Source organism: Oncorhynchus mykiss, chromosome 21, assembly GCF_057628025.1.
Source record: "Oncorhynchus mykiss isolate SJ-2025 chromosome 21, ASM5762802v1, whole genome shotgun sequence".
Classification (NCBI taxonomy): domain Eukaryota; kingdom Metazoa; phylum Chordata; class Actinopteri; order Salmoniformes; family Salmonidae; genus Oncorhynchus; species Oncorhynchus mykiss.
Window position 1 is genome coordinate 23,025,676 of NC_143042.1, and position 19,981 is coordinate 23,045,656.

The window sequence follows — 19,981 nt, forward strand, 5'->3', positions numbered from 1 at the left end:
AGCGAGAGATACATGTGATCGTACACAAATGTAAGTAAAGTTGGAAATTATGTTTTATTCAAATATTACATCCGTTTGGGCTTCTTGCAGGCAATTTGCAGTCTACAAATGATTTGTAATTATGTTCCGGCCCTCTGACCAGCTGCTCAACAAAAGATTGGCCCGCGGCTGAATTTAGTTGATGATCTTTGCCAAATTGCTTGTACCTGTCAAATCCACTCAGATCTCCACAAGTGTAGGGTCTAGGGGTCGATTTGGGATTAGGCCAAAAATCTATATCAGTCACATGACCTGTGTGATGTTTCCCAGGATGCCTTGGGGACACCCAGTTCAGCTTCAGATTGCATCAGTCTGTGGGCCGCAGGGGCTCCTGGTTTGTAGAGGAGAATGCCTACAGCAGAGATGCCCCAATCCCAAATCATATTTATGAAGATCTGATTGGATTTGACAGGTGTAAGCAATAGGGTAATAGTTGCCCTCTGATAGGCTAGGTGAAAGTTTCACTATATTGCTTATATCAACCAAGTCCTCTCACATCTCCACAAGTGCATAGGGTGTAGGGCTTAGTCTTAGCGGTCGATTTGTGATTGGGCGTCTGTCATCGGTCCTCTGCTGTGGTCTGACTGAACAACTGGTCCAGGGACAGTTTGGTTGCTTACTTTTTAGGGTTATGGTTGGTTCTTTGGTAGGGACCGCTAATCTGAAATCAGTGACTGGAGTGGAATATTCATGTCAGCCACCACTAAACTTCTGTCATTGCAATAACTTATTATCTAACCTCTCCCCCTTTCCCTTTCTCCCTTAGCGAGCGCTGGCCCATTTCTATGGCTATGTCTACTTCAGACAAGTCGAGGATGCCTCCGTCAAGAGGCTACTTTCAGAAGGTGACAAGCTTATGTTGCAGATCTGCTTAGTAATCAGAATCTTTCATGTGTAATCTTTCATTCTCTCTCCTGCCTTTCTCTTTCACTCTCTCGCTAGTCTCTTGTACTGGTGTCCAGACTACCGTATGCCCACCTCTTTCAGTCCCTGCTGCAGATCATAGCTCCAGAGTATTTTGAGAAGTTGGAACCTTGCCTTGAAGCAGGTGGGGCGATATATAACCTCTTCTCTTATTTCTAATTAATCTCCCATTATAGTTAACTAGGGCTCTAAGGTACAGTCTGGACTCTTCCCTAACATCATCTTTCTCACTCTCCCACCATGCAGTGTGCAACGAGATTGACCAATGGCAATCTCCGGTGCCAGGGCTGACACTCAACCTACCTGTGATGGACGTGGTCATGCAGGTCAGGATCCCATCCAAAAATGACAAACCAGGGGGGAGCCCGGTGAAACAAGCACAAAAGGAGGTTGGTATAGCTTTTTATGTAATGGGCCATGTGCCCATGAAAATACGACTTCTCCATGATGTTAGTAAAGTTGATGTTAGTTGATGGGTATTGCTAGAGGACTTCATCTAAAAAGTATGTTTCTGTTATTACCAGGATCTTCTACCAGCCCCTATGATGCTATCGACCATACATGAGCTTGACCTCTTAAAGTGAAAATCTAAACATATACTGTACATAGTTATGTATCTGTGTAAATTACATGGCTTGAATTTAGCTGTATTTTCAGTTTAATTTGAGGATGCATTGTATTAGTGAAAGCAGCATCGTATATGAACTGACCTTTGCCCTCTGATCTGTCCAGGTGTTTCCAGTCCTTCCTGATCCACCTGCAGATCCTCTGGGAGCTCATGCTGATCGGGGAGGCCATGGTCATCATGGCACCCTCTCCCACTGTCTCCTCGGAAACCGTGCTGGCCCTAGCGAGGTAAACAGAAAAGTCATGAAATATGACATTTAGCGTCACGTGTATGTACCGTAACTAGGTGAGTTTGTAAAATACATTTTGTCTTTCTCCCATCCTACAGCTCGATTGCTCCACTGCAGTATTGCTGTGATTACAGGCAGGCCCTACTTCACCATACACGACACTGAGTTTAAGGAGTATACCACTACGAGTAGGGCTTACTCTAAACACTGTTTATACTCTGTCATACCCAAGGGGCAACTCAACTCACCCTGCTCCCTTTCTCTCGCCTCTCCAGTCCCAATGTGATTCTGGGGGTCACTAATCCCTTCTTCATAAAGACCTTCCAGTCCTGGCCCCACATTATACACCTTGGAGAACTCAAGATGTCAGGTGACCTGCCTGTGAAGGTGAAGAAACTAGACAAGCTGAAAACACTGGACACTAAGTCAGGTAAAACATCTGGAGTTATGGAACCAACATGGTTTGGGAGAGTGAGTTGGTGTGTAAAAACATGTTCTCCCAACCTGTAGGTATCTACACAGCACATAAAATGTTCCTTCAAAAAGAGAAGTCTCTCATCAAAAGAATCCTTAAAGGGATCCAGAGGCCATCTGAGGTGCAGAGTGCCATCTTGAGGAGACATCTGTTAGAACTCACCCAGAGCTTCATCATCCCACTGTTGAGGGGACTGCCTTCCTTACCACACATCCATCCCACCTTTATATAGACTGTCTGTCCTGCTGCATGCTGTGTGTCTCACCTGTCTCCCCCAGGAACACTACCTGGTCAGCCCGATGCCTCTGCTAGAGGTCTGTGACTCCTTGGAAGGTGGGTTACATTGATAGCAAACCTGTTTCTATGGTATGTTGATACTATGTTTAAATACGGTAATACGTGTGTGTTTTTCAGATCCGGAGTTCATGGGGACTCTGGAGTACGCTGGACCTCGGCTCACCTCTGTGCAGAAAGGGGATTGGGTGGGTCTGTCCACCTGCCACCTCATCTGTCATTTCTAACTATTGTATCTAGTTGTGGCACATATTTTTCAAACAAATCATCCATAATGCATTGCACTTCGATGTATGGCCTAGTAGGAAATTCTTCAGGTCCCCCAACTTCGATGGCTGGTATCGCCTGCGACACGGAGATGGCCCAGAAACCAGAATGTCTCCACCTAGAGGTCGTCTGTGATGCTGTGAGTTGATCCCCACAGCCTTGTTCACGCACACCTAAAGACATTAGTTTAACTCGACTTACAGAGCATCATGTGACCAATAAACTCAACCACACGACTCCACTGACTTTAATTCAGTTAGGAGTCCTTTCCCTACCCATAAGAGTTGGTTCGTTTTAATGTTTTGTTAATGATCTACTCACCCAGGACCTGCTGGGTTGGACCAAAGGCAAGTCAGAGGTGGAGATCGTGGATCTGGTCCTGAAGCTGAGAGGGAAACTGATCAGTAAAACCCATCAATATGTCCATTACACTCACCTCAACCATTTGTAACATGCTATATTTAGTGTAAGAAATTAATTCTGTGCCACAAACCATTGCGTACTATAGTCTGTCTGTCCCCCAATCCAGATGAAGGCTGGAAAGCAGCAGCTTCCAGTGAAGGAAGGGGCGCTGGAGAACCTAGAGGGATACCTCCAGACTATCATCAACTCTGTACCATAGGACATGCTGACTGTACTACACAGATACTGACTCTAACACTGACACACTGCTGAATAGATACAGAAACTGATGCTGAAGTGTTTTTTTTGTCTTTTAAAAACAACCTGAATTTAAAGTATTGCAATCAGCCAAAACACTACACCCTCTGAGTAATATAATGTAGCAAACTAGAAGTTTAGGTGATATTAGAAACATGGCTATGGTTCATCATGACAATAATATTAGATCAAGGGGAATAGAGAGTAGTTGTAGACTTGATGAGATTATGCCTTCACTAAGTATCCTGATTGTTACTAGTGGGATTGAAGCATATACCCGTGGAGAAGGACATGTTTGAGTATAGCCTGTTTGAGTATTTAACATGCATAGTTGTTAGCGTAAAATATAACCAACATATGCGCCTACATTTTTTATTTTGATGAGTTTAAAACTCCTGTCATTAAACCCATAAAAGGGGTGATTTACATTTAAGTAACTACATTTTGAGGCTTTCATCAATCTCAGTATTTTCTATTGATCAAGCACAAATAAATCACACTACATTGAAACACTGCTAAATATCCAGGTTACAAAATCTTAAGATTTTAGTTTAGGGTTGTATGTACAAAGGTATGTGGACACCCCTTCAAATTAGTGGCTTCGGCTATTTCGGCTACACCCGTTGCTGACAGTTTTTTTTAAATCGAGCAAACAGCAATGCAATGTCCATAGACAAACATTGGTAGTAAAATGGCCCGTACTGAAGCGCTCAGTGACTTTCAATGTGGCCCCATCATAGGATGCCACCTTTCCAACAAGTCAGTTTGTCAAATTTGTGGAAACGTCTAGGTGCAACAACAGCTCAGCCGTGAAGTAGTAGGCCACACAAGCTCACAGAACGGGACCCCCGAGTGCTGAAGCGTGTAGAAATTGTCTGTCCTCGGTTGCAACACTCACTACCGAGTTCCAAACTGCATCTGGAAGCAACGTCAGCACAATAACTGTTAGTCGGGAGCTTCTTGAAATGGGTTTCCATGGCTGAGCAGTCACACACAAGCCTAAGATCACCATGCGCAATGCCAAGCGTTGGCTGGAGTGGTGTAAAGCTCGCCGCCATTGGACTGGAGTGATGAATCACGCTCCACCATCTGGCAGATGAATCTGGTTTTGCCGGATACCAGGAGAACCCTACATTCCTGAATGCAGTGCCAACTGTAAAGTTTGGTGGAGGAATAATGGTCTGGGGCTGTTTTTCATGGTTCGGGCTAGGCCCCTTAGTTAGGGAAATCTTAACGCTTACGATTCTGTGCTTCCAACTTTGTAGCACCAGTTTGGGAAAGGCCCTTTCCTGTTTCAGAATGGCGAGGTCCATACAAAAATGGTTTGTCAGGATCGGTGTGGAATAACTTAACTGTCCTGCACAGAGCCCTGACCTCACTCATGCTCTTGTGGCTGAATGGAAGCAAGTCCCCACAGCAATTTTCCAACATCTAGTGGAAAGCCTTCCCAGAAGAGTGGAGGCTGTTATTGCAGCAAAGAGGGGACCAACTCTGTCAATGCCCATGATTTTGGAATGAGATGTTCGACGAGCAGGTGTCCACATTCTTTTGGCCATGTAGTGTACTTGGTGCACAGTAGACATGGCTGAAACTGAGCTTATATCTTTAATGAGTGCATAAAACACACGTAATACATGCATCATCTCTTGTGGGTATGGGCAGTTGTTTTTGTTTAAAGTTGACAGTGCCAATCCTAGCCAAAGCCCCATCATCTTTCTACAACCACTCATTACATTGCCGGTTACCAGTTAATGTAAAACGAATGCAGCTGATCAGGGCTTCTACCTCATTCACTGCACTCCCTTTTGTCTGTCTACTAGGCCTGTGTTTACATAGGCAGTCCAATTATGATTTTTTCGCTAATTGGTCTTTTGACCAATCAGATCAGATGTGAAAAGATCTGTGATTGGTCAAAAGACCAATTAGTGGAAAAAAATATCAGAATTGGGCTGCCTGCGTAAACACAGCCCTATAGTTTCTCAAATAGGTACAGTATATGTGGTACTTAAATACTTTTTCTTCAGTTTTTTTTGTGAAGTATTGTAATGGCATTTGGTCACTAGGGAAGCAGTAAACTGCAGTTTTCATATAAGAGTATTGATAATACTGATATACTATTTGGATCCTGGTGTTTACTTATTTATAATAACCTATAGTTATATATTATTTTTTATATTAAAAGAAAATGGTTTCTGATGCTAATATACTGTTAGCGTTACTAATAAAATTTGGAAACAACAGTGCTGAATGACAACTCAAAGGCTGTGATACACCACACGTTTACAGAATCGCTGAGAAAAATTGTTTAATTTTCATGTTGAGGGAATCAAAAATATGCATTTCAACAATAAGCATTGTATTATCCACACAAAATGGTATACTAGAAAATACTGTAATTACCTACCAAAGTATTCAGCTTTTTAGCCCTCAGATTATCATACAATTATGTACAACACATACAGGAGATCTAGCATTAAAGGGACACTTTGAGATTTTGGCAATGAAGCCCTTTATCTACTTCCCCAGAGTCAGATGAACTCATGGATACCATTTTTATGACTTTATGAAGTTAGTTCAGTGAGCCAATGCTAACTAGTGTTAGCACAATGACTGGAAGTCTAAGGTATCTACTAGCATAATAGCAGTTACCATAGACTTCCAGTCATTGTGTGAACGCTAGTTAGCAATTGCGCTAACGTTAGTTAGCAACTTCCTTCCAACTGCAGACAGAGACATACAAATGGATTCCATGAGTTCTGGGAAGTAGATAAAGGCATTACCAAAATCCTGAAGAATCCCTTTAAAGCTACTGATGCACTCAGTATTAAAAGGAAAGATTTACCCATTTAGAATCTTCTATCGTATTTGTGCATCTCTGAGCAATGTTCTATCGATTCCCATGGTCATTTCATGTTTTCATGTGTATCGGAGTGATTCGCCCTTCAAGCAGACAGAAATACAGTCGGTATGAAGAGTTTAGCATAATTTTTCCCACTAATTGGCTTTATTTCAATGACGCAAAACTCATCATATATTTCTGCCTGCTTGAACAGGGAATCTTTCCTTTAAACAGAATTATGGCTATGTTTACACAGACAGGCCAATTATTAGACTGAGCTTTGTTATCTAAAAGTTAACAGATCCTGTCCTTGTCCCCGTGTAAGAACGGTCAATATTTGGTTACCTTCCTTTGACAGAAACACAGATGTGAGCCTCATGCTTTGATTCTATCTTATCAAAGAATCAAAACAACCAAACATGCAGCTTCACATAGTGGCAAACACAAAACCCACACTTCAATATCCACTGATTATATTGCAAAATCCAATGTTTTGTGTGCTTCTTTCACGCATAAAGCAATCATTTTGAATAAAGTCTTGAGGAAAATGAAATGGCGATCAACATTTGCGCTTTGACACTGTTGATTACATTTTATTTTCCTCAAGACTTTATTCAAAATGACTGCGTTATGCGTGACACCACACCGGAATCCTGGGAAAACAACACACCAAAATAAATAGCCTTTATTCAGGAAAACTAAAACACACACTTGTTGACTGTCGGGAGATTAATTCAAATGAGTTCTCATTATTTGCAGAGTGAGGAGCTGAACTCTTCTTCTCCCATCATCATCATCATCATCATTACCTCATCCCTGCCGTCCACCACGCCTGGTTCTGGTGCTGTTTGACCACCGCCTGCTTCTCCTGAGGGCTGAAGTGCAGGATGGTCAGTATGGCTGTGAGGGTCTGCTGACGCCCCCTGGTGTCCTGAAGGGTGAGGAACTTGTAGATTACGTTCTTGAGGTACTCCAAGTTGGCCCCCTCCCTGCCCTGGTCCCTGTGCCGTTTGTCCAGCCTGCCGCGGAGCTCAGCCACCTCCTCGTCGTAGCGCTCCCCGTTTGCGATCAGCTTCCCCTGCAGCTGGTGCACGTCCTCCTCTAGCCGGTGCTTCTGCCGCCGCAGCGAGCCGATCTCCACCTCCTTTCTTGCCAGCTGCTCGACGTACAGGAGGAGCGTGGGCTCGTTGGGCCCTGCCAGCCGCAATGCATGGGTGATGATGTCACTCTCCTCCTGCGCCAAGTCATCCATGTTGTTGGCGTTGTTGCTGTTGTTGCTGCCGCCGTCCGCGGTCGCTCTGAAGTCCGCCCCCGTTTCTCCTTCGTCGCTGTGGTGGCTTCTGTAACCAGCGAGACTGTAGCCGATAGACTTCAGCTTCTCCAACTCCTGGTCCTTCTCTTGCAGTAGGGCCATGGTGCGGTCCCTCTGCCGGTGCAGTTCCCCCTCCAGCCTGAGGAGGCTCTCTCTGTATTGGGCCTCAGCCCGGTCAAGCTCCTGTTTATGACCCTGCTGCAGCATCCCTTTCCCCTGTTGACACTCCTCCAGCTCCCGGCGGTGCTTGGCCTCCGCCTCGTCGCCATGGATACGCAGGTTGATGTACTTCTCCTTGAGCTCAGCCAGCTGGTCACGGGCCTCCTCCAGCTCTTTGGCAAGGCTAGAGTCTTTAGCGTTCTTGTTCTTCAGCACTACCTGCGCCCGCACCTTGTAGCGCTCAAACTCCTCCTTCAGCTGCCCCAGTTCCTGCTGGTAGTACAGCGCAGAGGCCTTCTCCCCGTCTGACGACTCTCCCCAACTGCCCGTCCCCTGACCCAGCCGCCCCTCCATCTCAGCCATCTTCTCTATCTCCATGGTCTGCTCTGGGTGGTTCCTCTGTGTGGCTAGCAGAAGAAGTCTCTTCACCTTCTCCAGGCGCTCCTTCAGCACGTTCACGTCCAGGTTGGCCTCGTCCATGCTGAGGTCCAGGGGGGAACCGCGGGTGGAAGCGGCGATGGCCAGGGTCTTGTTCTCCGTGTCCAGCTGCAGGATGCGCTCTCTCAGCCAGTGGGCGTTCTGCTGGTCCCTCTGCCGGGCCTTCTCGCAGGCCCCAAGCAGCTCAGACAGCTCAGACACTCGCAACTCCAGGCTGGCCACACGGCCCTCCTCCAGCTGGGATTGCCCCTGCAGACGCTCCTCTGCCTGCGACACCTGCAGATGGAGAGGGGACAGGGAAATGACAGCCATGAGACACAAATAGACAATGGAAGACAACAGTACATATAATGCGATGTTATTCTCTGCCATGGCATTTATGTTTTATCAAGCTGTTTCTAATACAAGAGGTCAAGGGTTGTTGAATATAGTGTTAAAATTCAGGTCATCAAATATTTTATATATGTTTAAGTCGTTCACCTTAATACAGGATACATGTGAAATTAGTGCAGGGTGAATCCATTTCAACTCAATCACTTTCTGACAGCACCCCTTTTGATTTGAAGGAAACCCTCCCATTATAGAAGCGCCCAGAAAGTGACGTTTTGAAACAATGCCAAAAAAATTCAAGAGATGTAGGTGCTCAAATGTGCCCATTTTTGCATACCCCACCATACCATGAGACATCCATGTTTTCATCACTGGAAAATATCCAACTGTGGAGATTGATATCATTTAAAAGCTTAAAATCAGGGTTGTCAAACAATTTTATAATTTCTTGAAAAAAAAAATTTTTTTTTTTTACTTAAAACATAAATTATATAAACACGTGTAAACTCAGATTATTTGCATACGCTGTATCTTAGACCCTATTTTATATAATCTAAGGTTTTTGTGTTGTTACCGCCATCGGTTGAGACAACATGCTCTTTAATACAGGGTGGGTGTCAAGTTTTGGCTGATAAATGTACTAAAATGGGAATAAAATTGAAACGTCAACTTTCAAATGGTACCCCAAAGATGGTTGGAGGTCCACACATCAGAGAATGTTGACTTGAATGGGAATATCGGTTTTCAATTATACTTTCAATCCTCAATAGGAAACCTATTGAAATCATATAAATATAGATAATAGAATAGACATGACCATTTAAATTGACATTCAACAGTAGGTGGACAGGTGACCATCTTTGTGGTAGTAATTAGAAGTTCAATTTAAATGGTGTACCAGCTAAATTGCAGTGGTCTGAAGGGATAGGTCCATTCTATGAATTACATTTCTATGATTGAAATGACACCCAACCTGTATTCAAGAGCATGTTGTGTCTTCACCGATGGCAGGCACAACAGGGTCTAAGCTACAACATGTGCAAATAAAAAAATAAGAGTTCACGTTTTTAGATAATTGACGTTGAAGGTTAAAAAAGTCAATTTTTTAAATTTTTTTTAAAGAAATTATAAAAGTTTGACAACCCTGTTTGGAAGCTTTTAAATTATATATCAAACTGAAATTTTTACAGTGATGAAGACATGGATGTCTAATGGTATGGTAGGGTATGGGTATTTCCATCTTTAAATGGACAAGAGCGCCAACATGGGAAGTACCGTCTTTCGGATGGGACGTTAAAAACAGGTATCCTGACTCTCTATGGTCTGACTCTCTCTATCCCATGGCCCTTATCGTAACAGTAGGGGTGTTAACCCCGGTGTCCTGGCTAAATTCCCAATCTGACCCTAATACCATCATGGCCACCTAACCATCCCCAGTTTCCAATTGGCTCATTCCTCCCCTCTCCTCCCCAGGTCCTAAACTGTAAAATAAAATATGTTCTCAGTCAACTTACCTGGTAAAATAAGGGTAAATAAAATAAACAGGAGCATGTCAAATTGAGTGTCAAAATAGTATATTTTTGTGAAATTAAATTGTCAACACATTTAGTTTTGGATAAATTTGCCTTTTGTAAGTTTAATAAAAATTGCCTTGTAATTCTGTCACTAAAAACCCACATGTTAAGATATTTTCTCATTTCTCTCCCTCATGAGGGAGGATAATGAAAGTTCACAGAAGTAACAAGGTAGACCTACCAATTAGCTAGTGTGTTTACTGATATCAAGTTTGTTTATGAATGAATAAGGGATTCAAACTTGTAAATATTTTATAAAATCTGTAACGGAATTAACGCAATTGAATTGGCTACAATCTCCCGGCTCTTACTGACACCTACCCCCTTTCCATTTACTGTAAAAAGCATCCTCGCCCGCTGAGCACCGACAGACACCAGATGTCCACGGACGTTGCAAAGTTCTTGAGATTTAGTCAGTCCGCCCTGGCCGGACCAAATCTGAACCAATCACAGACTTCAATGTTTCCCAAGTTTGGACAGTACAGTAGAGCACAGTAAAGAAAAGTACTGTACAGTACAATGTACTTCATTGTACTGTACAGATCTACTTTACTGTACTGAACTCTACTGTGATGTCCAAACTTGTGAAACATAAGACTTCTATGATTGGTTCAGATTTGGCCTGGTAAAGACCAACCAAATGAGGTCTTGTTTGGGGGCAGAGTTCATTGTAATAATAGCCAGTGTGTAGAATAATACCCAAATGTGCAAAAGGAAGATATTGCATATGTCTACCTTTGCGTACCTATTCAGGATATATCACCATGAAGAGAATGATATTCATTTCCATAATTATGCATTTCTGGATAGTACAGATCAGGGACCTATGATGTAATTCCGTTACCGGGTGTAAATCCACTTCACCTACTGTAGTTCAGTAACCAACATTAAAAAAAAAAATTGACTCTTAATTCAGAGCAGATATTTAACAAAGTGTTTGGAAAACGTGGATAAAAAACTGAGGGAGATTTTACTGTAATTCTGTTACCAAACTTTGCATCTGCACAGTTCTTCCAGTAAATGTGTTTTTATGAAATGCTGTGTAAATTGTTCAAATTAGTCCTTGTACATAGAGTATGGTATGTTGAACTTTGAAATCAATGGTTTTGTTTGGCATACATTTTGAAGTGAAAAATCAGAGTCAAAGTGTAATTCCGTTACCATGGAATTGCTTGTAAGAAAAATGGGTCAACTGAGTACCTTTATCTCCTGAATGTTTTGGCATTCAGTTCCAAAAAGTCCCTTTCTGACCACTTCTCCATGAGGAAACATGCATGAAAAGTGTTATTTAAATGCTGTTAAAATGTGATTGAATTCAAATGGATTTACTCTGCAGTCCTTCCTAAGCATTACCATACCTTTCTGATCTCATGCTGCATCTGCTGCTGAAAGTGGTTCTTGAGTGTCGCCAGCTCCCGCTGAAGCTCCTCCACCCGTGGGTCTGGCTTGTTCCTCTCTGCCTCCGCAGTCTGAAGGCTCCTCCTCATCTCCTCCCTCTGCTGGGTCACCTCCTTTAGCCGGGCCTCATAATCGTGCCCTCGATCTGCGGCCTGTGTAACCTCCAGCAGGACCTCCCTAGTGTCCTCCAGCCGAAGCTCAGCATCCTGCCTCTGGCTTCTCTCCTCCTGCAGCAATTTTTGGAGCTCTCTGAGCATGAGGGCGTGGTCACCCTGCTCCTGCTCTCTCTCATGTTGCTGGGTTATAACCCGAGCCTTGCTCTCCGCCAGCTGCTCATGCAGGGCATGGATCTCTGCTTCATGCCGCCTCCTGGACTCCTCCAGCCTCCCCTGGAGCGCATCCATGTCCTGCTTGATCTTCCGCTTGTCGGCCTGGAAGTTGGCCTCCATCCTGGACTTTTCCTGCGTGACCGTGGCCAGGGAGCTGGTCAGGGTGGTCAGTTGGGTCTTCAGCTGGAGGACCCTCCGGTCAGCCTCCATAGAAGAGGTGGGTGGGGGTGTTAGGTGCTGCTGAACCTCAGACCCTCCACTACTGCTGGAGCTGATACCGCTCTCTGACCTACTAGCCTCCTCAGACCTCTGGGACACTGAGGGGCCTCCAGGCCCGGTCGCCCCCATCTCTCCTGGGCTACTACCCTGGTCCTCTTCAGCCTGGTCGCCCTTGGTGCTCCCACTGGTAATGCTGGTAGCAGTGTCGGCGGAGGCTGCTGTGTCCAGACTGTCCTCGCTGTGCATGGAGCAGTGATCATCTGGGAAGTCATAGGTCATATGGCTGCCACTGGCAGAGCCGTCATCTCCACGCTGGCTGAGGTCGACCTCCTGGGAGACGGTCAGTACCTTGAGACTAGCCTCCAGAGCCTCCTTCTCCTTCAGCAGGCTCTTGTAGGCCCTGACCACATCCTTGAAGCGTGTTTGATACTGGACCAACTGCTTTCTCTGAGTCTCTATGGCGTCCACAAGCTCCTTCTTGCTGGGGCCACCCCCAAAGCTCATCCCAAACTTCTCCATGGCTCAGTGGGTTTTTGGTTTTATTTTCAGTTGCTTGACTTTCAGCTGAGATCCATGATTGCTGGCTCAAAAACCTGCATGGGATATAGTAAGAGGAACCATTGTTAGACAGCATGATAAAACATAAAATAGTAGCAAGCTAACGTTAGTGCCAAAGATACTGTTGGGTTCGACATTTTGAACATTGAGATATTAAATAAATGATAGATAGAATCAAAGGAGACAGTTAGGGGTTCTCTGTAGAAGGACAGGTAGCTGTGGAATGTGTTGGGTGGACGGGAGCAGAGCACCGTGTTGATACAGGGGAGACAGATGGACATCTGTGGATTAGGTGAAGGAGGGGTTGAGGTCAGGAGGTGAGAACAGGTCACCTGAAGGGAGTAATAAGGGTTTGGGATCTTGTTACTCAATTCCTGTTAAACCATAAACTAAGGATTGAAGAGAGGGAGTGTCTTAAGTAGGAGGTATATAACTGTGATGTGAGAAATGTTTTGCCGTCTGATTACAGCTGTACAGAACCTTTGGGAAGAATTAAACTTGGTTAAAGCTTCTCTAGTATCTGTGGGTTATTTACTCTGAGAAATAAGAACCTAACAATACATTGACTTATTCCACATTTTGTTGTGTTACAGCCCGAATTTAAAATAAATTAAATTGTTTTTTTTCTCACCCATCTCCCCACACAATACCCCATAATGACAAAGTGAAAACATGTTTTTAGACATGTTTGTAAATCATATTAATATTGAAAATAAAAGTATTCACACCGCTGAATCAATACTTAGGAGAAATACCTTTGGTGGCGATTACATCTTTAAGATGTCTATCAACTTTGCACATCTGGATTTGGGGGATTTTCTCCCATTCTTCCTTGCAGATTATCTCAAGCTCTGTTAAGTTCAATTTGGAGCAGTGGTGAACAGCAATCTTCAAGTTTTTCCACATATTTTCAATGAGATTCAAGTCTGGGCCACTCAAGAACTTTCACATTATTGTTCTGAAGCCATTCCAGCATTGCTTTGGCTGTACACTACCGGTCAAAAGATTTTGAACACCTATTCATTAAAGGGTTTTTCTTTATTTTTACTATTTTCTACATTGTAGAATAATAGTGAAGACATCAAACTATTAATAACACATTTGGAATCATGTAGTAACCAAAAAAGTGTTAAACAAATCCAAATATATTTTACATTTGAGATTCTTCAAATAGCCACCCTTGGCCTTGATTACAGCTTTGCACACTCTTGGCAATCTCTCAACCAGCTTCACCTGGAATGCTTTTCCAACAGTCTTGAAAAGTTCCCACATATGCTGAGCACTTGTTGGCTGCTTTTCCTTCACTCTGTGATCCGACTCATCCCAAACCATCTCAATTTGGTTGAGGTCGGGGGGTTGTGGAGGCCAGGTCATGTGATGCAGTACTCCATCACTCTTCTTCTAGGTCAAATAGCCCTTACACAGCCTGGAGGTGTGTTGGGTCATTGTCCTGTTGAAAAACAAAATGATAGTACGACTAAGCGCAAACCAGATGGGATGGCTCATCGCTGCAGAATGCTGTGGTAGCCATGCTGGTTAAGTGTGCCTTGAATTCTAAATAAATCACTGACAGTGTCACCAGCAAAGTGTCACACCTCCTACATGCTTCATGGTGGGAACTGCACATGCAGATATTATCCGTTCACCTTCTCTGCGTCACACGGCGGTTGGAACCAAAAATCTCACATTTGGACTCATCAGACCAAAGGACAGATATCCACCGGTCTAATGTCCATTTCTCGTGTTTCTTGGCTCAAGCAAGTCTCTTCTTCTTATTGATGTCCTTTAGTAATGGTTTCTTTGCAGCAATTCAACCACGAAGGCCTGATTCATATAATCTCTACTGAACAGTTGATGTTGAGATGTGTCTACTTGGGGTCATTGTCCTGTTGGTACGTAAATCTTCTCCCCTAGTGTAATATCATTTGCACTCTGAAGCAGGTTCTCTTCAAGGATTTTCTAGAAGAAAAAGAAACGCACACCTATTTAGACGAGGTGCTGGCTAGCGGAGTAGAAAACTTGAAAATAAAAGAGAGCCGCACACTCTAGGAATTCAGATGCAAAAATGTAATTACCAACGTTTCGACAGCCAAGCTGTCTTCATCAGGGTATAATCACAAACACTGCAGGATGACTCGTTTATATAGTGTCAAAAGACACAGGTGTCTGTAATCATGGCCAAGAGTGGCCTAATATCATTGGTTAATTATCAAATATTAAAAATGTCATACAAAAACAAATGGATAGCATACGATCATAAATTCATTTTCGACTACACAAGCTTACAAACAAGTTCAATGGCAAAGTCACAATAATCACAAGAATGGCTTCAGATCAAAGTCTACGTTGAGACCGAAGGGAACAAGGGTCTTTAAGTTAAAGATCCAGGCAGCCTCTCGTTTTAACAATAAATTATCAAGGTCACCCCCTCTCCTAGGGAGGGTGACATGTTCGATGCCAATATAACGCAGAGACGAAATCGAGTGGCCTGCCTCCAAGAAGTGGGCCGCAACTGGGTAAGTAAAGTTTTTACACCTAATGGTGCTACGATGCTCTGAGATACGTACTTTTAATTCGCGCTTTGTTTTACCTACATCATTTTTACAACAAGGACAAGTTATAAGATAAATAACTGCCTTAGTGGAGCACGTGATAACACCTTTTATTGGGATCGATTTCCCTGTTTATGGGTGTTTGAAGGATCTACATTTAGAAGTGCCATTGCATTGAGCACAGCCATTACATTTGTAGTTTCCATCCAGTAGGGGCGCAAATAGACGTTGTTCAGGAATATCTTGGGGTGGTAAATCAGAGTGTACCAATTGGTCTGTGAGATTTCTGCCCCGCGAGAATACGACCAAGGGAAGGTCCGAAAACACATTACCGAGACTATCATCGGATTTTAGAATGTGCCAATATTTGTGAACGATTCCCTTAATTTGTTCAGAGCACTTTGAATAGCGGGTAGTTAGAACACAAGAATGCGTCTTTTTGCGAGACTGATCTTGAAAAAGGTCATGTCTCATTTTGTTTTGAATTTTCTCAATGGTAATATTAATCTGATTATTTTTGTAGCCCATATCCTTGAACTTTCTTTGAGTCTCAGCCACATTTCTGTCAATCTGATTGTTCTTGTTCTCTTTTGATTCGACAAAATTGGCTGTAGGGCAAACTATTTTTCAAGGGAAGTGGGTGACAACTATCAGCCCTCAACAAACTGTTACGATCAGTAGGCTTCCTGTAAAGATCAGTGTATAGAACATTATCTTCACACAAGATCAGAAGATCAAGAAAACTGATTTGACGTGTGCATAGTAAATCTCAAATGATCCGAACAGGAGTTAAGAAAAGCATGGAATGCCTGGAGCTGTTTTGCATCACCCCTCCATAGAACAAAAATATAATCAATATACCGTTTCCAAATAATGATGTTAGGCAAGAAAACATTTGAGAGGCAAGAAAACATTTTTGAGAGGATTGAAAATAGACCGTTTCTCCATGTAACCCACATACACATTAGCATAGTTTGGAGCCATGGGGGATCCCATAGCAGTACCCTTCGTCTGAATAAAGAAATACTTTAGAAACATGAAATAGTTATGTGTGAGTACTTTTTCAGCCAATGTTATAATGCATGCACTGGAAGGTAGTTCAATAGGGTCACGTTGCAGAAGAAAATGTTCCATAGCTTCAATTACCGCCCTCGTGTGGAATATTTGTGTATAACGACTCAACATCAAAAGTAACTAAAAAGGTATTCTCAGGGAGAGGATCAAGAGATTCAATGATAGAGATCATACTGCTGGTTTCCTTTACAAAGGAGGGGAGCTGTTCTGCGAGTGGTCTAATAAAAAAGTCAACAAAAGTAGATAGAGGGGCCGTAACTGCATCAATGACCGCTACAATAGCGTCCTGGTGATTTTGTAACATTCTTGTGTAATTTTGGCAAGGTATAGAAAGTGGCAATTATAGGGTGTTGAATAGCCAAAAAGTCATGTTCTTTTTTGGTTATCTGACCAGAGTTTATGATCGTATGCTATCCATTTGTTGTTTGTATGCTGTTCTTTTATGCCATTTTAATATTTGATAATTAACCAATGATATTAGGCCACTCTTGGACATGATTACAGACACCTGTGTCTTTTGACGCTATATAAACGAGTCATCCCGCAGTGAATGTGATTATATCCTGATGAAGACAGCTTGGCTGTCGAAACGCTGGTAATTACATTATTGCATCTGAGCTCCTAGCGTGTGCGGCTCTCTTTTATTTTCATCTCTTCAAGGATTTGTCTGTATTTGGCTCCATTCATTGTTCCCTCTATCTTTATAAATCTCCCAGTCCCTGCTGCTGAAAAGCATCCCCATAGCATGATGCTGCCACCACCATGCTTCACAGTAGGGATGGTGTTAGATGAGTGATGAGCTGTGACTGGTTTTCTCATACATAGCGCTTTGCATTCAGGCCAAAGAGTTCACTTTGTCTCTCATCAGACCAGAGAATCTTTAGCCTTATGATCTCAGAGTCTTTCACGTAGCTTTTTGCAAACTTCATGCATCCTGTCATGTGCCTTTTTCTCAGGAGTGGCTTCCATCTTGCCACTCTTTAATAAAGCCCAATTGGTGAAGTGCTGTAGAGACTTGTCCTTCTGGCAGGTTCTCCCATCTCTGCCAAGGAACTCCATTGTACTGTCAGAGTGGTCATTGGATTCTTGGTCACCTCCCATATCATGTTCTTTCTTGCCTGGAAACTTTCAACACTCTAGAAATGGTTTAATATCCTTCCCCAGATAGTACCAGTCAAAGGTTTGGACACACCTACTCATGAGAGCCAGTTTCATCATAGCGCCCTATGTTTTTTTTTACGACTGCACTTGAAGAAACGTTCAAAGTTCTTGACATTTTCCGTATTGAATGACCTTCATGTCTTAAAGTAATGATTTCTCTTTGCTTATTTGAGCAGTTCTTGCCATAACATGGACTTGGTCTTTTACCAAATAGGGCTATGTTATGTATACCAACCCTATCTTGTCACAACACAACTGATTGGCTCAAACACATTAAAGAGGAAAGAAATTCCATAAATTCACTTTTAACAAGGTATACCTGTTAATTGAAATGCATTCCAGGTTACTACCTCATGAAGCTGGTTGAGAGAATGCCAAGAGTGTGCAAAGTTGTCGTCAAGGCAAATGTTGTCTACTTTGAACAATCTCAAATATAAAATAGATCTTGATTTGTTTAACACTTCTTTGATTACTACATGATACCATATGTGTTAATTCATAGTTTATGTCTTCATGATTATTCTACAATGTAGAAAATAATAAAATAATAAAATAAAGAAAAACCCTGAAATTAGTAGGTGTGTCCAAACTTTTGACTTGTACTGTATGCCTCATGACAATTCTATCTCAGATCTACGGACAGTTCGTTGGACTTCATGGTATAGTTTCTGCTCTGACATGCAATGTCAACTGTGGGGCCTTATATAGGCAGCTGTTTCTTTCTAAATCATATCCAATCAATTGAATTAGGCACAGGTAGACGCCAATCAAGTTGTAGTGACATCTCAAGGATGATCAAAGGAAATTGGATGCAATTTGTAGTGTCATAGTAAAGGGATGTGAATACTTATGTAAATGTGATTGTATGGCCAGGCATGACTCCAACACCATCATTAAGTTTGCAGATGACACAGCAGTGGTAGGCCTGATCACCGACAACGATGAGACAGCCTATAAGGAGGAGGTCAGAGACCTGACCGTGTGGTGCAAGGACAACAACCTCTCACTCAACGTGATCAAGACAATGGAGATTATTGTGGACTACAGGAAAAGGAGGACCGAGCACGCCCCCATTCTCATCGACGGGGTAGTAGTGGAGCAGGTCCTTGGCGTCCATATCACCAACAAACTAACATGGTCCAAGCAGACCAAGACAGTCGTGAAGAGGGCACGACAAAACCTATTCCCCCTCTGGAGACTGAAAAGATTTGGCATGGGTCCTCAGATCCTCAAAAGGTTTTACAGCTGCACCATCGAGAGCATACTGACGGGTTGCATCACTACTTGGTATGGCAACTGCTCGGCATCCGACCGCAAGGCACTACAGAGGGTAGTGCGCACGGCCCAGTACATCACCGGGGCCAAGCTGCCTGCCATCCAGAACTTCTATACCAGGCGGTGGCAGAGGAAGGCCCTAAATATGGTCAAAGACTCCAGCCACCCTAGCTCCGCACGGGTGGCTGGAGTCTTTGAGTCTCGGTCCAAGGGGCTTCTAAACAGCTTCTACCCTCAAGCCATAAGACTCCTGAACGTCTAATCAAATGGCTACCCAGACTATGTGCATTGCCTGCATTGTTGGTTGCATCTGCATTATTGGTTAAGGACTTGTAAGTAAGCATTGTAAGGTCTACTACACCTGTTGTATTCGGCACACGTGACAAATGACATTTTATTTTAAATTATATATTTCATTTTCAATAAACGTGCAAAAATGTACTAAAAGCATGTTTCACTTTGTCAATATGGGTGATAATATTTTAATCCATTTTGAATTCAGGTTGTAACAACAAAATGTGTATTAAGTCAAGGGGTATGAAAACTTTCTGAAGCACTGTACCGTTCTGTGTTAACTGTCTATAGTACTGGTCTGTTTACTTTACGAGGCAGATTTCAACCGACATGAACAGACGTGCTTATGGGCAGACTAGTTGCAAATAATAATAATGTATTATTCGACAGCTAACAGTTAGCTAGCTTGTTAGTTAGTTGCCATGCTAAGTTACGCAACCATCTGGAATGGTCTTCACGAAAGACCTCGCTCTATTCGAAAGCACACCATTTTCAAAAAACAGTTCGATACACTGATGTATAATCAAATGTACAATAATATAATCAGAATGTGCAATATCATAACTTTAAAGTAAACTCACATTCGGAATACGACGTGTAAAGAAACGATGGTTTTCCAAGCTACTTCCTGTTCTTCACAGTAGGCAAGAATGTACCAGAAGTAGTCTGTAAAAGCGGCCATCTTGCGAAGGGCGAAATAATCCGTTATCTGTCAAACACAGAAGATTCTCTGTATTGAACATTCTCAATAAACTACTTCTGAGCACATTTTGATACTATACACTGTATGTCTTGTGCAATGAAAAGCTCAATAAACGACTTCTGTGCCAATGTTGATACTATACACTGTATGCATTGTACAATGAAAAAAATCAACGATAGCGACATGGTGCAAAATGAAGGATTGAGAGAGGAAAAAATGAATGAAGACTCGTCTGTGAATAAAGTTATGT

The 19,981-nt window shown here is 42.8% G+C and overlaps 1 protein-coding gene and 1 long non-coding RNA gene across 3 annotated transcripts; one reads left to right on the top strand and one right to left on the bottom strand.

Annotated features, from left to right (window-relative positions):
• Nucleotides 1–1,695: 1,695 nt before the first annotated feature.
• Nucleotides 1,696–3,949, top strand: LOC110500255 (uncharacterized). Its single transcript, XR_016490259.1, has 5 exons — nt 1,696–1,818; nt 1,919–2,250; nt 2,331–2,628; nt 2,710–2,995; nt 3,182–3,949. It is a non-coding gene; the product is annotated as an uncharacterized LOC110500255 (long non-coding RNA).
• Nucleotides 3,950–5,804: 1,855 nt separating this feature from the next.
• Nucleotides 5,805–19,981, bottom strand: LOC110500256 (GRIP and coiled-coil domain-containing protein 1). 2 transcript variants are annotated; one of them, XM_036957665.2, is made up of 4 exons: nt 19,610–19,868; nt 12,924–13,004; nt 11,527–12,707; nt 5,805–8,540 (listed from the first exon to the last, which is right to left on the bottom strand). In XM_036957665.2, exons 3-4 carry the CDS (start codon nt 12,631–12,633, stop codon nt 7,161–7,163), a joined length of 2,487 nt encoding a protein of 828 aa, XP_036813560.2. In that variant the 5' UTR covers nt 12,634–12,707; nt 12,924–13,004; nt 19,610–19,868; the 3' UTR covers nt 5,805–7,160. The 2 variants fall into 2 exon arrangements, with proteins under 2 accessions (XP_036813560.2, XP_021433187.3); XM_021577512.3 differs by lacking the exon at nt 12,924–13,004 and having other exon boundaries at nt 19,610–19,981.